The sequence below is a fragment of the Salvia hispanica genome, chromosome 3 (genome assembly GCF_023119035.1).
Source record: "Salvia hispanica cultivar TCC Black 2014 chromosome 3, UniMelb_Shisp_WGS_1.0, whole genome shotgun sequence".
Taxonomy (NCBI): Eukaryota; Viridiplantae; Streptophyta; class Magnoliopsida; order Lamiales; family Lamiaceae; genus Salvia; species Salvia hispanica.
The window spans coordinates 43552281-43577361 of NC_062967.1; the positions used below are offsets into that span (position 1 = coordinate 43552281).

General features: G+C 35.1%; 2 protein-coding genes and 1 long non-coding RNA gene across 3 annotated transcripts; 2 read left to right on the forward strand and 1 right to left on the reverse strand.

The window, feature by feature from the left end:
- Positions 1-1587: 1587 nt before the first annotated feature.
- LOC125215203 (nuclear transcription factor Y subunit B-1-like) lies at positions 1588-4193 on the forward strand. The gene is made up of 6 exons (XM_048116553.1): positions 1588-1715; positions 1955-2167; positions 3152-3281; positions 3376-3455; positions 3574-3639; positions 3827-4193. Exons 2-6 carry the CDS (start codon positions 1974-1976, stop codon positions 3864-3866), a joined length of 510 nt encoding a protein of 169 aa, XP_047972510.1. The 5' UTR covers positions 1588-1715; positions 1955-1973; the 3' UTR covers positions 3867-4193.
- A 188-nt stretch (positions 4194-4381) lies between these two features.
- Positions 4382-6055, reverse strand: LOC125217073 (UPF0481 protein At3g47200-like). Its single transcript, XM_048118897.1, has 2 exons — positions 5498-6055; positions 4382-5301 (listed from the first exon to the last, which is right to left on the reverse strand). The coding sequence occupies exons 1-2, from the start codon at positions 6031-6033 to the stop codon at positions 4440-4442; spliced, it is 1398 nt and encodes a 465-aa protein (XP_047974854.1). The 5' UTR covers positions 6034-6055; the 3' UTR covers positions 4382-4439.
- Positions 6056-13721: 7666 nt separating this feature from the next.
- On the forward strand, positions 13722-14439 carry LOC125209591. Its single transcript, XR_007174332.1, has 2 exons — positions 13722-13858; positions 14186-14439. It is a non-coding gene; the product is annotated as an uncharacterized LOC125209591 (long non-coding RNA).
- Positions 14440-25081: the final 10642 nt, after the last annotated feature.

Sequence of the window (25081 nt, forward strand, 5' to 3'; positions counted from 1 at the left end):
CACAAATACATAATTAATCGGGTTTAATCGGGTATTAGTCGGGTACCCTAATACGGGTTTCGGGTACCCTAAACCCGGAGAATCCTAACATTAACTACCCAAATCCGTACCCGAACCTATAATTTCGGGTACCCAAAACCCGTCGGGTATTGAGACTGGGTCGAAATTAAAACTCTTAACCAAATTTATATTCTCCATCTCAGAGCCTCCAATCTTTCTCCGTCTCTACACCTTCTTCCATCTCATATTCCACACATATATTCCTCCACCTTCCATTGGAGCGGAGCTCTGCAAATCCAGACAAGAGAAGACTAAAGATTGAAGATTCAACCTTGGGTTTTATCTATTTCTTTTATGTCTCGTACTTTATTTGTAGTTTTTACTTGTCTATGAGTAGAATAACTTTTGTGGATTTTTTGGTGAAGAATTAAATTGATTTTCCTTGTTAGCTCTTGGAGCTATTTGATTTATCCTTGTGCCTTTTATATTCAATTGATTAGCTACCTCTTGAATACATATTAGAGTTGATTAGAGTACTCGGGAGACGAAATAGTTGACTTGGAAAAGAGATAATTCACACTTTAATGCAATAGAACTCGGGAGAGTTGAGGTTTCACGTGAGGTCATTGGTCTTAACGATCTTTTAGGAGTTAGGTCTAAGAATTAGAAGGGGACTTCAATTATTACACCTAATCTACGGATTTCTCACCTCGGAAGGGGGTTTAATCTAGTTAAGTAACCGACTTAATAACTCTAGAACCGTAATTCAAGGAAGTCATTTGTGTTTTGAATCCTAAAATTCTACATTTATTCGCCTGCTTTGTATCATTGTTTTTATGCTTCCTCTTATTTGTTTATTTATTTTTGTCTAGTTTAATAAATCAACCCAAAACCTCCGTGTCTCTAGATAGTATATGATGCTTGGTATATGGTAGTCAGTTGCAATCTTATTCCCTGTGTTTGATATCCCGGTGCTGACCTTTAGCTATACTAGATCTATCCTGTATGCTTGCAGGTATTTTTAGTGCTAATAAATAGTGCATCAATAACTATAAAGTTATACTAGTAGTATATAAGATTATGGCATAGTATAATTTTAAGAGTAAATGCCAAAATTGGTCCTGAACATATGCCTATTTTACGATTTTGGTCATATACTTTATCTTTTGAATTTTTGCATCTTGAACATTTTAACCCGGATCACAATTGGTCCTACACTAATATTTCCGTCAATTTTTAAGCGATTTTAATCCGATTTTGATTGATTTTTAAACAATTTTAACCCAAAAATTAATTTTAATAATTTTAATAGGTTATGTTCAGGACCAGCTATGACATTTATTCTAGTTTTAATAATAAAAATAATTTTTAAAACGCGTACATATTTTTTCTGTATATAGTTTATTCATAAATTTATACTGTAAAAAAACAATACTAGGAGTATAATATAATATATACACCGAATATTCGAAATAACTACTTTCCCAAAACTTACCTCAGTAAAAGCAGCAGTAATTAGTCTATATTCTCAACATAATTGGAGTCATCCAAAGTATAAATATTTTAAAAAGATGAGAAAATAGCGCAGCCGTAATAAATAAGCTCCTTCCTCATCTCTCCGTCGTCCGATCTCTCTCTCTCCTCTCTCAGATTTCGCCCTCTTCGCCCAATCACACTTCTCCCATTTCCAAGCGCGCCAAATACAAATCTTCCAGGTACTCACACCCACTCTTCTTCTTCCTGCCTATACATATATATCTATGCGTTGATTATTATTACTTAAATGCTGAATTATATACACACAAAAAATCTGCATTTTTAGTTTTTTACTGATCATGTATCAACGTTTTCACATGGTGAATCCAGCTTATTTCATCGATTTCTTCTGCGTGTTTCCTAATTCGAGGATTTATTCATCGGTTGAACTTTTGAATCGTTTCGCATATGTTTCTAGGGTTTTTTTTTGAGGAAAAATGTCGGATGGCAGCCACGACAACGGCGACCTCAGCCCCAAGTCTAGCGTGCGGGAGCAGGACCGTTTTCTTCCGATTGCCAACATCGGCCGCATAATGAAGAAAGGACTGCCGCCGAATGGGAAGATTGCCAAGGATGCTAAGGATACCGTTCAGGAATGTGTTTCCGAGTTCATTAGCTTCGTTACCAGCGAGTATGAGCTCATTCCTTTTTCTAATTACTTCTGATTCAGTTTTTCTGATTGATGTTTTCGTGGTCTGTGCTGAATTTTCTGTTTTTGCCTTTGGATTTCAATCGCGTTGAATGTTAGAGCTTTCCTTTCTTAGGTTTTTCAATCCAATCACGATGTATAATATGCAAACCTACTGCTTCTTGTATAAGCATATGTGAGTGGGTGGATTGCTGCTTCGTTTTATTACTAGCGTAACTGATCCTGTGTTTGATTTGGTGTTAAAGTCAACATTGTGTCCTTTACCGTATTGATTTTATTTATTCGATGCTATGAGTTTGCCTCACGAATGTGAAATCAGGGAGAGATTGCCCATTAAACTTGTAGTACTTTGTCTCCAATAGGTTTTGATCAGGTCATGAGACATGTCAGATGAAATCGTTGTTGGACACCAGTTTTTGAATTTATAAGCTGATACTTTGATAGTGTTGGTGTTGTTGATAATAAGTTGTTGTATTAGATTATGAATGCTTCATTATGTGAGTTTATCTCATATGTATCTCTCTTATTTATTCTGTGATTGGATATTTACCTTTCTTTTTCTGTATGGATCTTTGCCAAAATAATATTTTTCCATGAAATTATTGACAAAAACGAGTGTAAAATGCAGCATGCATAATTAAATGAGTAATTACTTGTGGTATCCAGTCAGATCTTTTTGGTTGTGTAAGTTATAATTCTTCGTGGATCTATTTGTTCCATAAACTTCAAATCTCCTCTCAGGACTTATATGGTAAAATTTGAGCTTTCAACAACTATTCGGGACTGCTTTCTGATAAAATATCCGGTGTCATATTCTTCGAATGTATGATGAGATATAATTGGCTCATAATTCGATTTATATGAGTGCCTCATAGTTGGTTGCAAGTGATATGTAACTGAAGATCTATTTTGATGAAACTTTTACTTTATCGAATAATAACATGTCAATTTTTCTGCTTCTTATAGAGCTAGTGATAAATGCCAGAAAGAGAAAAGAAAGACAATAAACGGGGATGATTTGTTGTGGGCTATGGCGACCTTAGGCTTTGAGGATTATATTACTCCACTGAAGGTCTACTTGGCTAGGTACAGAGAGGTATCTGAATCTCTCCTGTTTTTCAACGATTTTCCATTTTTTCTAAGTTACTAATTATTTCACGATTTCATTCCAAGTTGTGACCTATGGGCAGGGTGACACCAAAGGATCTGCTAGGGGTGCAGATGGAGCTCCTAAGAAAGATACAATCGGAACTCAGCTAGGTTCCGATGCACAGGTAACTTTCAAATTTCATCTGACACTGTCATTCTTTATCTCCTACAGTTGTGAATTACTATTTCACTAAAAATTTGTACATTTCCCTCAACTGTTGACCCATGGATGACTATGACAGTTTACTCATCAAGACTCCTTTGCTCAAGGCTTTGGCTACTCAAACTCCCATATCGAATATTAAGTAAGTTTTCCTTCTCCAAAGTCCAAACCACCCCCTCCCCCGAAATAATATAAAACTAAGCCCTCTTAAGTTACATTTATTTTATTTCCATGCATGTTTTATAGATTTAGAAAAACCACTCCTCCATTTAACACAAATCATATCATATCTATACACCCACACCGTTTTGTTTTTGGGGGTTGAACAGGAAGCATAATGCTGTTTGGCTCTCTGAAATGGTGAGATAGTTGCAAAGATACAGTGCAGCTCCTTTTTGGCTGAGTCCCGCAGGATATATCGTTTGACGTGGCTGGGATTTATATAGGAAAATATATGTGGACGAAGTATAGTTTGTGTGATTATCCTTGGCTATTTATGATACAATTGTATATCTGGGGATGCTGCCACAATCTCAATAGTCTGCTTTGTAATTGCTTTTGAGTATTTATTTAGTAAATTTAATGCCGCGAGTGATCTAAAAGCTCCATGCTGTGCTAACAGTTAAAATGCTTGTCGAAACTGCTTAATGACTATGAGCATTTTGGTAATAATATTGATATAACCTATTCATGATTTTTGATTGATTTGCGTCTAGATTTGAATTTTGAGATGCCAACTAGAAATTTACGCTGTAAATGAAATTTGTCACAATTTTTTGTTTATCAAATAAAATGAAAGTGAACGTGGAATGGTGGCACATAAATATGGAGTAAAAGATAAATGAGACCATGGCCACTAAATACAGTGGTAACATATACTCAAAATTCATAAATGGCGGTATTTTGGCCTCATTAATTTTCAATCAATCTTCAATCTTGCAACTAGGAATTAGGATACATGGTGAAGTAGAGCTGACCGGCAGATATTCCTAAAGCTGCGAGGGCAGCAAGAAAGGCTGTAGCCGTCCATGGAGATCGAAAATTAGTGTGCAAGATCTCAGCCAGCCATGTCTTTGCACGGCTGTTATAATGTTCTTGGATCTTGTCCCGCACTTTGCTGAATTGCATTGGATTTTCGGCCCCATAGGTGTTGATATCTTTGTAGATGTTGAAAACCTCTTCGTCGCTTCCAAGCATGTTGTAGAAGATTTTCTTCTCTCGCAGTTCCTTCACGTCTTCGGGCTTCTCAATGAGCGACTTCATAAAACTTATGTATGCCGCCACCTGGCCACTTGCCGGGCTCTTAGGGCTGAATTCATAGGCAATCAAGTTCATAAAGGTGACCCTTGTTTTCTTGGAAACTCCCCACTCTGGCAGATGAAGGCTGCCATAGAAGAAGCCAGATTCGAAGCTGACATCCATCAGAGATTGAGTTGAATTTGGCTTGAAGTGGATGCCCTTCGCCTTGAGTTCGGTCACTGAACGGAACGAATGGACGAATTTCTTGATGTTGTCTTTCTTTGCTGTTCTGTTGTTCTTGCAAGTGCAAAAGTTTAGAAGCTGGTGCATTAAACCAGGATTTGTTTCTTGAGGAGCACCAGTTTCTAGATTTTTCTTAACTCTTGGGCAGCAGAGCAATTTGCATGAAACCTTGAAGCAGCAAAGCAATGCGCATTTGCAGCATCCGTGGCTGGTCTTCTCGGGCTCTGAGACAAGCAGCGTATGGATGGCTTCGACGAGGTGCACAGGCTTCGTACATATTATTTTTTCGCGATACTCTCCGTAGATCGCCATACACAAGTATCTGTCATTTTCGAAGGAAATAAGAGGCGACACTACAACAAAATTACCTAATAGTGATGCTTCTTCTGTCCTATCATAAGTGAGACATTCTGTCGGGCATGTGATTTAAGAAAATGATGTTTAGAGAGTTAAATAGAGATAGGAAAGTAGGAGAGAATAATTGTATTATATTTTGCTAAAAAAAACACATGGAGTACCTGTTAAGTAAGGAATCGAATTTTCCAGCACCATATCTCAAATCCATCAAAAGCTCCATGACAAACATAGGGATTTGATTCTGAAGCAAAAGTAAGTCACGAGACAAAATCGCCAGTGTGATCAACATGCCAAGCTCGTCCCTCATCGCCCAAAGCTTGTCCAACATCACGTCATCTATCTTCTGTGTCTCGTCCAATGTAGAGATTTCCATGTAAATTATCATCAAGGAAGCGTCGCGAAGCATCATCTCGGCTAGGCAATCGTCCGAGTAGCTAGCCACCGAGGTTTCTTCATAGCAGTTTCTTATGTCACCAATGATATTAACTACTTTGCTGTGGTAGAATTCATACCTTTGTGGGGCGCCTGAAATGAATAATTGAACGGCCTTAGGTTTGAAGGCCTCCACAAAAGCGAGCTCCGGTTCGCCATGGTGGTATGGGCCGAAGGAAACAGCCACCGGAAAGTAGTCCTCCTTGTTTGTCTCCAACTGTAGTAAAAGAGGCTGCACCTTCTGCATTTTGCCTGTCGCAGCCATTGATGCTGGTTGTGACAAAATTTATGTTGTCTAATGGAGTAATTAATTTGTAAAATCTGAAATGCCAACTGTGTCTTGGTCAATATTAATTACTTAGTCTTGGTTTATACTATTAATTATTTTAGTCGTACTTCTCTCCTTATATCTAGCGAGATTCCATGTGGTAGAACTCCCTCTGTCTCAGGGTAGTTAGAGACTATTTTTTCTTTTGGACACGAGATTTAATAAATTGATGTGTTAAAAGTTAAAGTGAGAAGAGTAGAGTAAGAGAGAGAATAAAGTAAGAGATGAAAAGAAAGTAAGAAATGAAAAGAGAAGGAAGTATGAGAGATGATAAATTTTTTATAAAAAAAAGGAAATGACTCAATTGTGTGTTTGTGTGTGTGTTGTGTGTATACATGTGTGGTGGTGTGTGCGGGGCATATGTGGCGTGTGTTTTCAAATATTAAAAATTCTAAAATTTTAGTTTTATTATAAAATTGAGATGATATTAAATTTAAATATAATAGTATAAGATAATACGTATACAATTTTGTTAAATTTAAAATAAGAAGAAATGGGAAATAAATGGAATTCCTTAGCTAAATGGAAGGAATGACTATTCCAATGTAGAACGGAATGGAGTTTCTCAGGCTTGCACAAACCGAACCGAACTAGCGGTTAACCGTCGGTTCGTAACCCGAAACCGAAACTGGAGAGGCGGTTTTGAACCGTCGGACGGTTTGGCGGTTCACACGGTTCGGTTCAGGTTCAACATTTTGAGAAACCGAAACCGCCAGTTTGCCGCCGGTTCAATGGTTCAAAGTAGGATTCCGGCCCAGGATATAGGTTTTCAGGCATTGAAATATGATAGTTTTTAAGGAGTCCTTATAAAAAGGCATTGAAATATGATATTTATAACCGCCGGTTTGAACTGCCGATTCATGCCGGTTTTCACCGGTTCCGACAGCTTTTCAGGTGGCAGGCGTAGGCTTGAAAACCGGTTAGAAACCGTGGACTTGAACCGCCAGTTCAACCAGCCTTAAACGCCGATTTCGCTAGTGAATAGGCTAAATTTGAAATTTGAAATTTGTATTTTTTAAAAATCTAATTTCTCCTAAATTTTCTCCTATGAATACCCCGTTCCTCATCATTTTTACTCACCTCATTCTTGTGTTGATAAGGATTTATCTTCTCAATCTCGATTTCTCTATTCTCTATCCTCATTTTCTCTAATTTGTCCAAGTTGTTTACTACTTTACTTGTTGTTGTGCTCATAGTTGACTTAAGCTGTTATTTACTTACCATTTAATACTCTGTATTCCATACTACTTTTACTTTTGAATATGTCTTCTTCTCGTGGTGGTGATCGGAGCAGAGGAATTGCCCAAGATCAAACTAGTCGTCCTTATAAAAAGGCATTCAATATGATATTATTTTAAACATTACAGAAGATCTCGGTGGTAGTTCCAAGTCCTGAAGATACGCTCTCTCAAGAAGAGACATTGGTGTTTTATGCATAATGTAAATATTGTCCCAAAGTCTACATATTTGGGAGTGGTGGGGGATATGGCACTCTCCGTCGCCAATCGACGAAAAAGCTTCCGGTAGAATGTGGCAATAACGCTACCCAAACCCAACTAAACTTCCCTCCCAGAGGCTCAGATTTGTCTCAATTAGGTGGGCCTCTTTTTAAATATGATCCTAAAAATATGACTGAAGCTATAACTATATGGCTGCAATGAAGCATTTCCTTTTGATACTTTTAATTATAAAAAATATGAGGTAATTATGCAAGGTGCTTTTAATGTTTCTGAAAAAAATAAGCAGATTTATCGTTCAACGATGTACCGTTCGACAATGTTTGGAGAAAAAAAAATTGAATTATCACGTTATCTAGTCAACTAAGGACACAAAGTGAACATTTGCTCTGATGTATGGACCGATTGTTTTAATAAACATTTGTACATGGGCATTACAGTTCATTTTGTGGACAATAGTTGGACTTTGAACAAGTGGTTAATTGGTTTTAGAGAATTTCCTACACCACACACTACACCCAAAATTGTTTTTTTTTAATTATTCAAGTATTTGATGAATTTCAATTATGTAATAAGATATTTTCTGTTGGTTTTGATAATGCAACGGTTAACACTGCAAGTATTAGTGTGTTGATTGCGGCTTGTTCTCCGGTTATTGGTGATAAGTATTTTCTTCAAAGATGCATATGTCATATTTTGAATTTATGTGTACAAGATGCGCTTGAATTATAACAAAAGCATGTTACTCCTATTAGAACTGCCATTAGATTGGTCCACCAAAAGCCGCCTATTGGCGAAGCCTGGAAAAAATATTGCCATCAAAAGAAGGTCAGATATACAAATATTGTCATGGATGTGTCTCATAGATGGAACTCGACATATGATTGTCTGAATTCTACTTTGGGGCATAAAGATTCTTTGAGTGTTTTTTTAGAACTCATACTGTTGTTGATTTATATATGTTGCATAGTTATTGGGAGCAAAACATGAGTTTATTTAAATTGTTCAAAAATTTAAAAAATGCGACAGTTGAATCATCGGGTGTTTATTAGTGTTTTAGAGCACTGCATATATATTCCCTCCGTTCCCTCATAGTTGAGGCGGAAATTTTCGGCACGGAGTTTAAGAAATGAATGTTGAGTATGTTAAATAAATAGATAAAAAAGTAAGAAAGCGAAAAAGGTAGAGAGAATAAAGTAAAAAGTGAATAAAGTAGAGAGAATAAAGTAAGAGAGAGTAAAGTATGAAAGAGGAAAAAGTTACTATATATGGAAATGACTCAACTATAAGGAAACATCCCGAAATGGAAAAATGACTCAACTATGAAGGATCGGAGGCAGTATATATCACTTGCTTTTAAGAAAACAATGAAAAATGCTACATCGTCTCTTGAATTGATGTGTATTTTGTATTATGTAATTGACAAATGACTTAAGTATTTCAGTGAGATTCCAGCGGTGTTTTTGATTGCAAAGGTCTTGGATCCGAAATGGAAATTAGCCCGTGCCTCCAAGATTTTAGATTTTTATTATAACAAATTGAATACTATTGATCTTGATCCACTTCAAGCATTGCAAACGGATACCAATGACGAATTCAAAGTAAATTTATCTGAAATATTTCAAATAAACCCCTCGAATTGTTCAGTTGTCCAACATACCTTCGAGTATAACTTGCGTACTCTTTATACCGAATATGAAATCAAGTATAACAACAACTTGATATTGGCTTCGGATTTCATTATGATGCGATGCGCACTCCAATTAGCTTATCTATACAGCTACAACACCGACGGAGGGAGCTCGACAGGTACTGTAAGTGAGTTAGATTTATATTACGATTCACGCTTTTCGTTTAATAATGAAGGTCCTACTCCTGCCCAAATCGACGTCCTTGACTGGTGGGGAATACACAAGAAAGATTTTCCCATACTTGCGTCAATGGCCAAGGAGATTTTTTTTCTGTTCCGGCTTCTATTGTCGCCGTCGAGTCCTCTTTTAGTGTTGGAGCATGTGTCTTAGACGAAAAAAGAAATAACATCTCCACGAGAAATATGGAAGTTGTGATGTTACTTGATAATTGAGCCAAAGCTAACATGAGAGAACAAAGAACCAAATTGGGACACTCGTGTAGAGGAGGAAGGCGAAGAATACACCGAGGATGAAGCATAGGTCAACCGTCAACCGCCGGCCAAGCCAAATAGGTAAGTAAGGTAAGAGAACTACGTGGGCTTTGATCCCCCAATGCAATTGAGCATTGGAGATACATAGACACCTCAACTTAAATTTTAAATTAAAATTGAGCTCAAGTCCTTTTTCTTAATTTTTTTTTCATTTGGTTAAACTGTAAAAATATGCAAATACGATTAAATAATTGTATTTGTATATACTCTATTCGGTGAAGGAGACTTCTCTATAAGACTAAATTCGGGAAAATTTTGACAATTATACCACAATTGTTGATTGTTAGACTAAACTCAATATTTAAGGTTGAATTGCTAAATGTGTTCTCAATTTAGTTATGTAGAAACATCTCCATTGCTAACTAAGGGTATATACTTATAAATTTATTATTCAAAACTTCAAGTCTTTTTTGTAGGACTTGTTGAAATTTACAAGTATATTTAAATTTATTGTTTAAGACTTCAAGTCATTTGTAAATTGTAATCATTATAATTGTAACCTGTAGTCCCGTTAAAATTTATATGAATAAAATTGCAACTTTCATTCTTATTGTTTGAATTTTATTTATGCGCCTTTTGTAGATAAATAAAATTTAAATAGACAGAAAAAAGATGAACCGCTGAACTGTCCGGAACTGCTGGTTTCAACCCAAAAACCGCCCACTGAACCGGTTGTTCTTGAACTGGAATTGGAACCGCCGAACAATACTCCAATTAATTTTTTTTCTATCTCTATCTTACTTTACTAATTGTACATTAAAACCTGTGTCATTTCAAATGTTGTCTACTCCATCCGTCCTGCTACTCGCACTTTTCACTTTGACAACGTAAATTTGAACATGAGAAATTAGAGTAATTAAATTAGAATATGAAGTGTAATAAGACAACACTTAATAAGGAAACACTAATTAACGCTAATATCTAAATTAAATACCATAATTTTTACTTAAAATAGAAAAGTGCAAATAGTTCGGGACAGTCCGTAAATAAAATGTGCAAGTAGTATGAGACAAATGGAGCATTTTTTAGGATGAAGGGAGTACATGGAAAGAATATATTTATTAGGATAAACTTGTCTTACATATTTCAACTGATCAGCCGAAGCCCTTCAATCTCAACAATTGGTATCAAGAGCCACATTACGATAGTAACTTGGGAAAGATCTTTACCTATATATAACAACAATGGCTTTGACTCTCTTGAATCATCTAGGACAGAATAACGGGAGATGATTCAAACAATGTTCGAGGGAATGAAAGAGACGCGGAAAATTTTGTTTGCCTTTTCTGTTGATTCCTACGGATTGGATCAAAAACAATTTTGAATAGGCCATGGATGAATCGAAAATGAAATCTTTATTGGTTCTACCTCCTATTTTTTATGAAGAGAATGAATCTTTTTCTCAAAGGACCAAAAAAAGGGCCCGATGTACTGCGGGAGTGATTTGGAAGATCCGAAACCAAAAATAGTGGTATTTGCTAGCAACAACATAATGGAGGCCATCAATAAATATAGATTTGATCCAAAATCTGATTCAAATCCAATATAGTACCTATGGGTACATAAGAAATGTATTGAATCAATTTCTTTAATGAATCGATCTGATCGAGAACTATAATGAAATATAGAATCAACCAACATTTATCAAATTAAAAGGGGAGGGGAAGAGATAAACGGGGGAAACAATCGAGAACCATTTGCATTCTCACGCAAAGATCATCAATGGTAGGGCAACTCTTGTTTCAATACCGAAATGCATCTGAATATAATTCACATGTTTTTGCGAACAACTAGCACAATTTTATCAGATCCTCATGTTAGGCAAGTTGTAGCCCTAACAAACAAGACACAGACATCTCAAAGGTCAATTGACATGTCCAAGTCCACGTACTAGGCCCATGTCTAGGTACATGGTTGCATAAGCTCCACATTCAAGTTACAAACTCAGATTCATAATTTCTCAATTGCTGATAATCGATTTAGAGAAAGCGAATATACCACGATCATAACTCAACTAAACCTGGTCAAACTACATTTAATTGGTTACGATTCCAACAATACTTAGCTAAAAATTCGACATGTCCTGCTTGACATTATTTGACAAAAAAATGTTCGGCAACATAACACTATGTTAAGGTGGATTACAGTCTGACTGAGGTGAATTGGACGAATTGACTTTATATGTCAATTATCTTTTGATGTCAAGTGGGAGATATATAATTTTTTTCTGTTAGTGTGAAATTGAGAAGAGTACATGTGAATTAGGAACAATAATAATAAAATTTGTATAACTATAGGATACAAATAAATACATTATCAGAAGTTTTGCATAAAAAGTCAGTAATGTTAAATGCGCAATAGGTTTCCTCCTTGTCCCGGTTGTTACACAACTACTTATTTAATGGCTGATTATAAAATTCTAACTATTTTAATCTTAATTATATGTCTGTCCTTGTTGCATCTATGTGTAAAGAATCTCAGCGGTAGTAAAAGTGGAAGCATTTTATACATTTTTTTGTTGCCAACTAAACAATGTGTAGTACTTCAAAACTTACAAGTCGTAGTCCATATTCAAAAAAGTGTTGCAGATCAAGCTTACCAGTCTTCGTCAATATTTAATAAATATGTAGTTGCTCTGGCTCAAACTCACCAAGTCTTGATCAATATTAAAGAGTAATGTGTTTGTTACATTATTCATTTATTGATTTTAGGTTGTTTTAACTTTTATGCAATACAATATATTTTTAACACAATTATATTAGTCCTCCAAGTTTTGATTATATATATGCAGGGATGTGATCAATTGCTAACTATTTAGTAGGAGTATTGCAATTATACAATGTAGAAACTAGAAATAGTATAGCCAGTAGTAAGCATATAGCAATTACATGGAATAAAATGCAAACTGTCTGTTATATGAAAACGTCATATATTATTATTTTGGAATCACATTCCATTCCACCGTTCCATTACATCATACCAAACATGACTTTAGAGTATCAACGATAATAGAATACAGAGCAACACTTCTCGTTGACAGTGCACTGCGGGCTTGTAGCGTTGGAAGGGAGGTGCGCATTGAGATTGCATGGTGTCACGTGCCGCTTCTAGTGACACACGCCACACTTTATACAATTCTCGTTATTAATTCGAATACGTAAATATCTCAATTCAATTAAAATAAAAGGATTTTGTTGATTAAAGTGCCATTTTCTTAAGTGAATAAAGATTCTGACATACTTACTGGGGTTTTTTTTCCCCATTTTTCGATTATGAAAATAAATTATCCACTACATTTTGTCACCAAATGTATAAGTTGGTTGATGTTGTCGTTTATTTTTTTTTGAATGGATAAATAAATTTAAATTTGAGAGTATGCCAAATAAGACTTGAATATGAAATCTTTGATTTCAGACAAGCATTAATCTCTTTGTTGCTTTTTTCAACTCACATTAGTTGATGTTATCCTAATATCCTAAGCGTACAAGACATAATCACAGTAGTTAGATTATAATTAATAAATGGAAATGATCACACGTATATTAGCAGCCCATAATTTTCTAGAAGTCATGAATTAATTAATTGCATTTAGCAACTACTCCTTCCGTCCCATTGAAGATGACCCACTTTCCTTTTTAGTTTGTCCTAAGATGACTTATTACTTAAAATAGAAATACTTTTATCTCTACTTTATTTCCCCTCTCTTACTTTACTATCTCCTCTTAACACACAAAATATAACTGCATAAAATCATGTGCCGCCCAAGAAAGGGGTCATCTTCCTTGGAACGGAGGGAGTACAATTTACCGATTTACGTGATGTCACATTCTCGCAGTTGTTAGATTACTCAATTAATAAATGGAAATGATCACATGTATCATAAGTTTTGTGACGTCATTTACCTAACCTGTTTAATTTTATGACTTTAATATGCCTATAAATTTTGTCATTCTGAATCATCATATTCTCGCAAAAACACCTATGGCTGTCGAGAGGAATATCTTTTATTGTGCTTTTCTAGTTACTTTGTGTATAACCTCTCTGTTAAAATCAAAAGCTATCATGAAAATGTCAGGTTTCTTTGCTCTCGTGTATCCATATGTCAGAGGTTTCTTTGTTTCAGGTAAACTCTCTCGAACATGATTTAAAATTAAGATTTGGACAAATCATCTATAGTAATGTGATTAATTGCTAATTATTTGCTATTGTAATTGCTAATTAATAATTATGTCAACCGCTTATATTGAAGTAGATGCTAACACGAAAACATTTCTATGTTAACTAAATTTTTTATGTAAACAAAATTTAAGTTGACATGCAAATGCCATCGTGTTGGCGTCTATAATATAGACTATTGACATAGTTTGCAGTTAGCAACCTAACCCGATCTAGTACCTATATTTAGATCTAGTCCAGTTGATATGATATCTGATGAGTCAACGTTGAGTAGTTTTGTTTCAGAGCGAGCCATATCGGCCACTACGTGATCAAGCCATTAACAATTTGGTCACAACGTCCAGTTCACCTCAAGACATCATGCAATATGATAACATCAATATATGGCAGGCGATGCAGAAGGCCGACAAAAGGAAATGAGATCTGTAGATGTCAATGGCTCTGAGAATAAATTCGAATGTGAATTTTGTATTAACGGTTCCTTTATTTTTTATATATATGAAGTACTAATATTTTTTTGGCCCCACACTAATTAGACAAAAGATTGTAAGAAAATAACTGAAACCACTTTATAAGTATATGGTCATTCCTTTTATCACCAACTGATTTTAAATTTAGATTTTATGATTTCTATCATAATGTCATATGGTTATTTTGATTTGTCATTTATGTTTCTCTTTACCATGTGGCATTGTGATATAAATAATTATAGTATTATTCTACATCAAAGGAATGAGAGAACTTAAATCAATTTTATCACCAATTAATTTTAGATGGAATTCAATAATTTCTATCATAATGCCATATGGTTATTTTAATTCTCAATTATGTTTCATCTACCAAAAATTGCCTCAGTATATAAATGGCACCAAACCTAATCGACTCAGACTGGATCCAAAAATCCGAATTTTGAAAGAAAAATCAAAATATCATAAAATTTGTGATTTTATGCCTAGATCTTGATGTTGTTTTGGTTCTTCTTGTGCTTTCACAACTATTTGATTGACCATATGAATTATTGCATTATTATAAGATTCGAGAGATGGATTTAATTGGGTGAATTGCGAAGAATCAACACCGTGATTGATAATAATTGAGAAAGTTGGGTTTTGTGTGAAAGAATTGAATCCTACAAACTATCAGGATATATAGATGTTAATCACTAGACTCTGGTGATTAGTGTGTAATCTACGGGTTGAGTACTTAGAGAGGAGACATAACCTACAATAGTGATTCGTTTAATAACTCTTGAGACGCATGAAGACATAGAAATTACATCGGTCGATAGATATATATTAATTGATATCAGACCATAGAACTCTACCTTCTCGGTAAGAAATTTTTACTCTGTTAATTCATCTTTGTTTAATATTGAGTTTGGTAGTGTTAGAATATAAACCAAACCTTTAATGATTGCTTGAATAGTAATTGAGATTGGTTTTTGGCAATTAGATCTTTACATAGTCCACGTGGATACGGTACTCTTACTTGTCCATAACTATATTAACGGTCTAAACTTGCGGATATAACTTTGTGTTGAATAAAGCGCAGGTCGTTGGGCACTATACAAAGGATACAAGTTTAATAGATAAGTTTATGCAAACACAGATGAAACGAGATGGGCATATGCCAATCAATCTTCAATCTCGAGTATTTGGGAATTAGGATACACGGCAAAGTAGAGCTGACCGGCAGATATTCCTAACGCCGCGAGGGCAGCAAGAATCACCGTAGTTGTCCATGGAGATAAAAAAAAATCCACTATTTCTAATATCCGGTGTGCCACTATATCTCCATGTGCCACTACTTCTAATATCCGGTGCATTTTTCCCTAATAAAGATTTAATTTTATTTGCTAATCACCGTAGTTATTATTAAGAGTAAATGTCAATTTTGGTCCTAAACATATGAGTAAAGTACGAATTTGGTCCAAAACATTCACTTTTTGAAAAACAGGTCCATAACAAATGAAATTCTTATCGCAGTGGTCCTTTTTTTACGGTTCTATAAAAATACTAACGGTCATGCCACTGTGCAATTATTACTAACCGTTAGTTTTTTGACGGAACCGTCAAGAAAAGGACTACTTCGGCCTCATTTTCATTTGTTACGGACCTGTTTTACATAAAATGAATGTTCTGGACAAAATTCGTATTTTTGTCATATGTTTAGGACCAAAATTGACCTTTACTCTATTATTAAATGAAAACGATCAAACGTGGCAGCACATATTTTTATAGAAGTCAACAAGTGGCACACAGATTTTAAAAAAATAGTAGAAATGAGTAGAAAAAGGTTAGTGAAAATGGATTTTAAAAAAATATAGTAGAAATAAGTGGAAAAAAGTTTGTGAAAAGGTGAATTCTATTTTTATATTCCTATTGTTCTAAGACAATTGAGTCATTTTTTTTGCACTAGTTTTGCAAAAATGACAAATAGTTAAAGTGGAGAGAATGTAGTGTATGAGAGAGAATAATGTAGAAAAGAATCTTGTCTATATTATTCTCTCTCTTGTTTTACACTCTCACCACTTTAACTATTTATTACTACTCCCTCCGTCCTATAAAAATTGACCCATATTTTCATTTCCGTTTGTCTCACAAAATTTGTCTCATTTCATTTTTTTACCATTTTTATTGTGGACCCCATATTCCACTAACTTATTCCTACTCACATTTTATTATAAAACTAATATATAAAAGTTGGATCCACATTCCACTAACTTTTTCAACTCACTTTTCATTACATTTCATAGCACTTATGCCCAATCAAAGTGAGACAATCTTTGTGGGACGGAGGGGTATCATTTTCTATAAAACGGGTAAAAAATGAAACAATACAACTACCATGGGACAAAGGAAGTATGATTGGTTTTATAATGAAATATGATTGAGATAAAGTTAATATAATGTAAGGTCCATTATAAAAATAGTAAAAATTAAATTAGACATATATTGATGGACGGACGAAAATGGTTAAATAAGACGTTTATCGATAAACAGAAGGAGAGATGATTTCATATGTCATAAGTTTTGTGATGTCATTTACACTAAAAAAACTCGCTAATTAGTGACGGATAATTCCGTCACTAATTAGCAAAATTGTGGCACTTAACATGATTAGTGGCAGAATAGGTATTGGCAGGTGCGTCATTAAAAAACTTGTCACTAATAAAACTTTAGTGATGGATTTGTAAGTGACTAAAGTTACTAATCCACTAAATGACAGAAAACATAAATGGTATGTTAGCATTAGTGACAAAATAATCCGTTTTTGAGTGTTAAAAGAGTCAATAGCTTTTTTTTCCCATTGAACCAAGCCCATGATCCCCAAAGTTTGTTCCACTATAATCATCTTTTAAGAGTGGTTTTCACTCATTCCTTTTAGCAACTTATGCATTTGACCCGGTTTAACTTTCGTTAACGGATCCAAGTTATCCACGACCTTACATAGTCAACTCGATAACACCACTTGTGATCAACCCTTTTAAAGTTTGAGATTCCATTGAAAAAGCCACTACGTCTCCCCCTATGCCTGACTATCACGATACCCCCTTTCCCGGCTTCTTCCAAATGGTATTTTTCTAAAAAGTTTCTAACCCACCGGCTTCTTCCCTACTTTGTCAAAAGCATAAACTCGATTTAGGTGGATCAGCTATACACTTCGTTTGGGGACTTACGAAATAGCTCTCCCCCAAAAGGGAACACATATCCCTTTGAAATGAGTTTTTAATAGACCCAATTTGCATCAAAACATACTTGGGGATAGTTTGTGTCCTTTCCAAAAGTTAAGAGTATACTTAAGTATCTAAAACCCACGCAGTTTTCCAATTTTCCCTTTTCTTGGGTTGGGGGAATGCGCCATTCCGACAGGGAAAGGGGGTTAAAGGGATAAACTTCAAACTCCCTATGATCTTTGCATATTTTTTTTGATAGCTCACCCGTTTTACTCAAATCCCTTTTCCCCAAAGGGAGTTTTGGGTTTCAAAAAAAAGGAGAAATTTTTTTAAGATTTTCCCAATTTATGATTGTGTTAGAAAATTCCCTCATGTTTCCCTTTTTAATCTTGTTTTTGAGAATCACTAGACTCATATCTTTCATGTGAAATTTCTCCAACATATTTTTGATCTCGTTGATAATGACATTTGATGCCCAAATCAACATATCATCCAAAAAAGCACAAAAACGAACCCATTATTTGTGTTCTTAATGTATCACACTTATCCTCGTTGATAGGGGTTTTTGGAACATCCATCCAAACTTCAAGTGCCATTGCAAAGGGCTTGTTTTAATACTAAGAGCCCTCACTAGCTTTCATACCTTCGTTCTGGGCCCGGGATAAACCCTTCGTTGTTCCATATAAATTTTTTTCCCTAGTTTACCATTTAAAAAGCGTTTTTTTTTTTTTTACTCCATTTGGGGAATTTAAAAGCAAAGCGCAAAGAAAAGACAATGGAAGAGATTCTCGTGGGTTTAATATATGCAAGAAGTCAATCATTTTTTCGCTTAAAGCCTTTTCCCAAATAGCGGCTTTTTATTTTTTAATAAAACCCTAGATATTTCCTTTGGGGACTTCCCCGGTCTTCCAAATTTTGGGGAAATCTAAACACCCCTTTTGTTTTTTTCAAATTTATTCAATTTCACTTTGTTGCTTTTTGCCATAATGGCACGGCCCCAAAACCCGCCCAACGTCTTTTTTCGTTATCCAAAACCAAAATTATGAAGCGGGGCCAAAATCTTGAATTTAACCTTTTTTAAAGTTTTGGGTTTTACATCCCCGGACTTGCTCGCCTTTTTGGGGGATTGAACAGTGGATTTATCCATATTTTTTCCGAACGATCCTCCTACCTCTTTCAAGGGTAAACATTCTCAAAAATATAGTTCTTGTTAATGTTTTCCCCCGCTGCAAACCCGACTTATGGACTAGGGAAATATGGGCCTCTATTAAGTGCATGACCAATAAAGATGCAATCAATGTTTAGGACCTATTGCAACTTGTTGGGGATTCACCTTGTCACCCCTAGGTATGAATAAAAGGTTTGCTTTTCCCCAACTCATAGGGAGTCACATCCCTACTTTTATGGAATCTTTAATCGATATAATTTGGTTAACACCTCCCCCCCATGTTTTTTGGGTAAACCCAATTAATTAACATAATTTATCATCTCTTTAAGTCTTTTTTTGCTTTGAACACATCATAAGGGAATATTTTGGGGGGGGAATTATACCACGAGGCATAAATTAAAACTTCACATACTCACCACCTCCATCACTTAACACCTTTTTCGACAATTAAGTTGATTTTTCTTCATTTTTGTCTTTTCGTTATTGTATCTTTACAACAAAAAAAAATACCTTGTGCAATCATCTATAAAATGATAAATACTTTTTTCCACCTCTTGTTTCACAAAATTTCAAATCCCTCGTCCCGGGATCAACTAAAGGTTTTGTGCTCCCCTCCCAATGGCGGAGCCTTTTTTGGGTTCAACACACATTCCTTTCTTGGAAAATTTTCAACTTTTTGAAAATTAAGATTTACTAATCTTTTTTTAAACATTTAGATTTACATGTCCCAATCTATTATGCCATAAATCGAGCTCTAACAAATAAAAGGATTTTCATCTTCCTTTTAAATTTTTTTAAAATAAAATTGCCCTTCACTAGGTGGCATTCACCTATTATTTTCCATTCTTTGGGCAATATAACCTTTTACTAAAAACAGTGAAATCCATGATTTACTAGAAGGAGCCCCCAAAAAATTTTTCCGGGGTGTTTTCAACACTATGTCTCTCGAGATGAATATCTTCTGGCTTGCTTTTCTAGTTGCTTTGGGTATAATCATTCTGGTAAAATCCAAAGTTTTCATGAAAATCTTTGGCGTCTTTGGTCTCCTTTTTATCACTGTCATGGGTTTCTTTGCTTCAGGTAATCTCTCTCTGTATTCATTCACATGAATTAAATTTGAAATTTGGATATAAGAGTCTCTATTTTCATGTAGATCCATATGATTTCTGATGAGTCAACTTCGAGTAGTTTTGTTACAGCGTCAGACTTGCTCTCGTCCTTTGTTGAGTGAAGATTATGAGGAAGAAGAAGAGATGTCTGATGAAGATGAAGATAGATACGAAAATGAAGATGAATATATGTTTGATTCATATGATGATGATATTGATTTGGGAGAAGTGGAAGATGATAGCGATATGGAATATGATAGCATCAGTATATGGCAGGCGATGGAGAAGGTCCGTGAAAAAAAATGAGGTAACTTCAAATAAATACAAGAATGTCACAAGGTTATTTTGATTTTCAAATATGTTTCTTCTTACCGAAAACACCGAACCTAATTTGTTTGCTACGTAATTGATAATTGTATTAGTAGTTTATTGGATTCAATGTAATTCATCTAAAAGACTTAAACAATTTAAATAGAAACCTTGATTTTTCCGAGTACATTATGAATTAGAAACGTTGGTGGTACGATCCACATTAATACATGCATTATGAATATCGAGAGCAGCGAACTATTTTTTTCTTTTTTATTTTTTTATTTTTTATATACGTTAGTATGTCTTGAATCTGTTGTTTGCCGCTAGCCAAACGAGGTCTGTGTACCTATTTATTTATATAGAAGTAGACACACAATCTGTTCTTCTTTCCTGCCCGTGGACGTAGCCAACACAACGTTGGTGAACCACGTAAATCTTTGTCTCTTTTACGTTTCTGCTTGTCTCGATTACACAATTATTCTATTATGTTACAACATTATATATAGATATAAGTTAATATTGTTGTTAGTATCTCTTGACATTGTTGCTAGTGTTTGCTGATATTATATATACAATATATAAAATGAGAGTTTTGGGGGTATTTAGGGAAATAAGGGGAGTTTTTGGGGTATTTTGGGAAATACTCTTTTAAAATAGATATTATTATTTAAATATAAACATGAATGTTGAAGACAACGTGTTTTAATTTAGAGTCAATTATTTAGTTTCATAATTAGTGGATGGGAGTTGGTTATTTAGTTTACATAGTTAGTGAATTAGTGGTATATTTAGAGGCTTATTAACACAAGATGAGAGATGAAATGGCGCAATTGAACGAACCATACCTCATTCCACTGGTCTTTGCACCCCAACACGTAAGGAGGAGATGGCTTCTTCTTCCTGCCCTTCTTTTTCTCCTTCTTCTCTTAATGATTGCACTTAACAATTCATAAGGTTTGTGACATATGATCTAAACATATTATGATGGTATGCCATGGTATGCCACCTTATGCGACTGACTTCATTATATTTCAGGTTTCTTACGTTGGATGAGTCATTCTTGCTGGATAATCGGTTGACTTTTAGAGCCATGTATGCGTGTAGTTTTAAGTTCTTAGCTTTATAAATCCAGATTTGGAATGAGTTGGATTTAGTTTCTTTTGTTTATTCCTATGATTTGGGAATATCTTATGCATGTCAGAGTTTGGTGCCCTATTAATCTACTATTACATATATGACCGAACAGATCTCTTTGGAGAATAAAAAAACGTGTGATTGGATTTCTCCTTGCCGCACAATTGGTGTATGCATTTCTTATAGTACAATTTTAGTGTGAAAGTGAGAACCAATAATAATCCACTATACTATTTTTTTATTGTCTAGATTTATTAATGTTTATACACTGACTCTCGATCATCATAATTCATAATATAATTAATTGCAGATTATTACAATAAGTGCCTCCGCGAACAAGTTGTCGAATATTCAGAAGCAAGCGGATGAATATGCAAGATTGACTCTGGAAGAATTGGACCCTAGGTATTTGGAGTGAGTGGGAGGTTTAGGTTTTAGTTTATAATGATGAGTTTGGTTTTAATTTTAAAGTTAAATGTAGTGTATAAAGAAATTATAAAAATGATGAGTAATTATTCATTGTGTTTAATTCTTTATTGTAATAGATTTTTTATCTTCCTACTCTATGATTTAATGTTTAAACATTATATTATGTGATATGTTTCAAATTTATTATGCTTCAATTTGTATAGAATTTTTATTCTCATATAACTAAAATTGTTACGTTCATTGTTAATATTGATTCTAATTTTGTTTAATTAATTTAAAATTAAAAATTAATATTTTTAAAAATATATTAATCTGTGCATAGCACATGCGTGATACTAGTTATTAAAAAAATTGACATTTATATATTGCGAAGTTGACATTATAGTTGTTAGTGCATAATTGATAATTTTACAAAGAGTATATTCGTGAGGATTGTTTTCACATTCGAAAAATATGTCACAAATTATTGACTATGTTGATAGACTTCTTAACATTGTTGCTGCTAGTACCAGTTGACACTAACTTTATTATCAATAATTTTGAAAATTCCAATAAATACTACTCTATCCGTTTCCTAAAAATAAAAATTCTTCTTTTTAGTCTATTATCTTGAAATAGAAATTTTCCACTTTAAAAAATAGACCGATTCAATGAATACATTCTTCAACGCTGTAGTGAATATGAAACAGTCGTTTGATAAAGTATAATACCACACCTGTTACATAATTTCTCAAGTAGGACTATATATATAGTCGCCTCATTTATCTTGATTCGAGTTCTTAGTTGATTTACAACTTTTTAGAAGCAATCATCTCTTTGAGATGTTACTGGCATAAATCTAATGGTATATGCATGTATTGCCTCCATCTAAATTAAGATAATAACTTTTTTAGTTGTAAATGCACAAATAAAATAATATATTCTGATTTTTAAAAACAATAAGGTAATATATTTATTTAAAATTAATACACATAACCATTTTGTATCTTTAGAGCATTCCTATCCATGCTCTTATTTAAGAGCACGGAAGTGGGCCCGAACCCACTTTTACTCCTTGTCCTTAGCTAAGAGCACAACACTCACATCCGTGCTCTTAGCTAAGGACAAGCTCAAGGGTCCCACCATTCTATTATTCAATTTAAATACTTCAATTACTAAAAATATTTCTACATTATAAAAATACATTAAAAAATAAAAATTACATAATTAAAATCCTAAAAAATAAAAATTATATAATTAAAATCCTAAAATATAAAAATACATAATTAAAATCCTAGAAAATAAAAAATATATATAATTAAAATCCTACAAATTAAAAATTACATAATTAAAGACTAAAAAATACCCCCGTGGAAGACTAGTCCTCTATCCCCAATGTTCTCTTGAGACCCCATATCATTTGCTCATGTGTTGCAAGTTGCTCCGGAGTCATCTTAGACGTATCGTTCATATAGAGTTGACCCAAAAGGGCCCACAACGTGTTGTTTGGGGGTGGAGGAGGCACAAAGGGAGCGGGGCGGGGGCGGGGGTAGTCGGGGCGCGACGGCGTGACCGCCCTTCTTCCTTCCTTGCGGCCGGCGGGAACTGCTCGGGCCAGCGTCGGGGCTACCCAAGCTAGTTCCGGCAAGCTGGGTAGCCACATCATCGGAGGCGCTATCGGATAGGGCTACCGACCTCGACGGTTTGCTGGAGGAGCTGGAGGAGGATGCTACTACGCCGCCCCTATACTTCGGATGAAGGCGCCCCTCCTGCCAACAATCGATGTACTTGAACGCTTTCAACTCCATGTGTTGGTAGGTCACCAAGGTAGCACTGATGATGTCGAGCTCGCTCATGCCGCTCCCCGCCGACCGCTCTTCCTGGAGGTAATACCCCTGGAACTTACCGATTGTGTCATTGCATCTGAAGATGCAATTGCGCACCATACTATCATTGCGATAGATGGTTTCCCCCGGTCGGGTTTCATTGTAAAGACGAGTGATGCGCCACCAATACGTTTCTCCGGTTTGGTTCGTGCCGACTTCCGGATCTTTAGAGACTGCCAAGTAGGCTTTGAACATCGCCATCATCTCACCCGGAGTGTACGGGGTGCGGGTGCCACGAGTAGGAGGAGTAGGAGTAGGAATAGAAGTAGGAGTAGGAGTAGAGCTGTCGCTCCCTCCTGATCCGGGTTCGGGTGCCCACCCGAACCCCAAGGCATTTTGGTCGTCCACCGGGTAAGGGCGATAGCCACCCGCAACTTGCAAACCTTGGGTTTGAGGAGGGGCCAAAAATTGCGTTTCCGAACTAGGGAATGAGTCGGGGTTGAACCAATCGTGGTTCCAAACGCGATTGCCGGAGGTGTGATCGCCCGAGCCGGACATTGTGTAATGTGATGAGAATTTAGATGAGAAAATATGAGAAAAAAGATGAGAGAATGTAGATGATAGAATAGATGAGAATGTGATTTTTTTTTTGTGTTGAAGTGGGGGTATTTATAGATGAAAATGTGAATTTTGGGGAGAAAAAATTGAAAAAATAAAATAAAAGTGGGTAAAAATGGATATAATTTTTTGGGAAGTGGGATTTTTTTTTTTAATTTCAAAATGTTTTTTAAATTAATTTTGAATTTTTTTTTAAAAAATTGAATATGGGTTTAGGCCGTTGGCCAATCAGAACACGCCACGTAAGGGTGCTCAGCGGCACGGACGTGCTCTTAGCTAAGAGCAGCGCAGTGCCGCTGGCACGCACGGACGGCTCGCAGCAGCGGACGAGCTCATCCTTGCCACTGGCACGGACGGACGGACGCCGCGATGGGGATGCTTTCAATTAAAATATTCACCTGTCTTTCTCTCTCTATTTAATATTTACATTTACATTTTCCTCTCCAATTAAACTTATTAACCAAAAACTCCTAAAATCTAATACCAATTAAAAAATGTGTCATTTTAACGGAAACAACCGGAGTATTTATCCGAAGCCATAAATGTTGATATATTCTTTATTCGTCAATCTTGAAACTATAGTTGTAATTAGAAAAATGAATTTGGGCCCTCCTACTTGAGAGTCTTGAAATCTTGGAGGTTGGGTTAAAGCACGATGTGGGGTTCTAGTTTATTGGGATATTTTTGGAAAGTGTATAAGCTATAGTTTAAATAAGTGGGCCTTTTAAGCTTATAACATGATATAACTGTGTTCCTATGTTACATAAAGTAGTACTCCATACCACAGACTAATATATCCATTAAACTTCAAATTCAGATTAATTTTGAAAATTCGTATATTTCACTTTTAATGATTAGCTATATTTTCATAATATGTTTGTTTATTACTTTTAATGATTAGCTATATTTTCATAATATG

Coding starts and splice junctions, on each gene's coding strand:
- LOC125215203 (XM_048116553.1), top strand. CDS start 1,974: ATGTCGGATGGCAGCCACGACAACGGCGACCTCAGCCCCAAGTCTAGC. Junction 2,168..3,151: donor ATTAGCTTCGTTACCAGCGA/GTATGAGCTCAT, acceptor TGCTTCTTATAG/AGCTAGTGATAAATGCCAGA. Junction 3,282..3,375: donor ACTTGGCTAGGTACAGAGAG/GTATCTGAATCT, acceptor ACCTATGGGCAG/GGTGACACCAAAGGATCTGC.
- LOC125217073 (XM_048118897.1), bottom strand. CDS start 6,033: ATGGCTGCGACAGGCAAAATGCAGAAGGTGCAGCCTCTTTTACTACAG. Junction 5,302..5,497: donor TTCGATTCCTTACTTAACAG/GTACTCCATGTG, acceptor CGAAAATGACAG/ATACTTGTGTATGGCGATCT.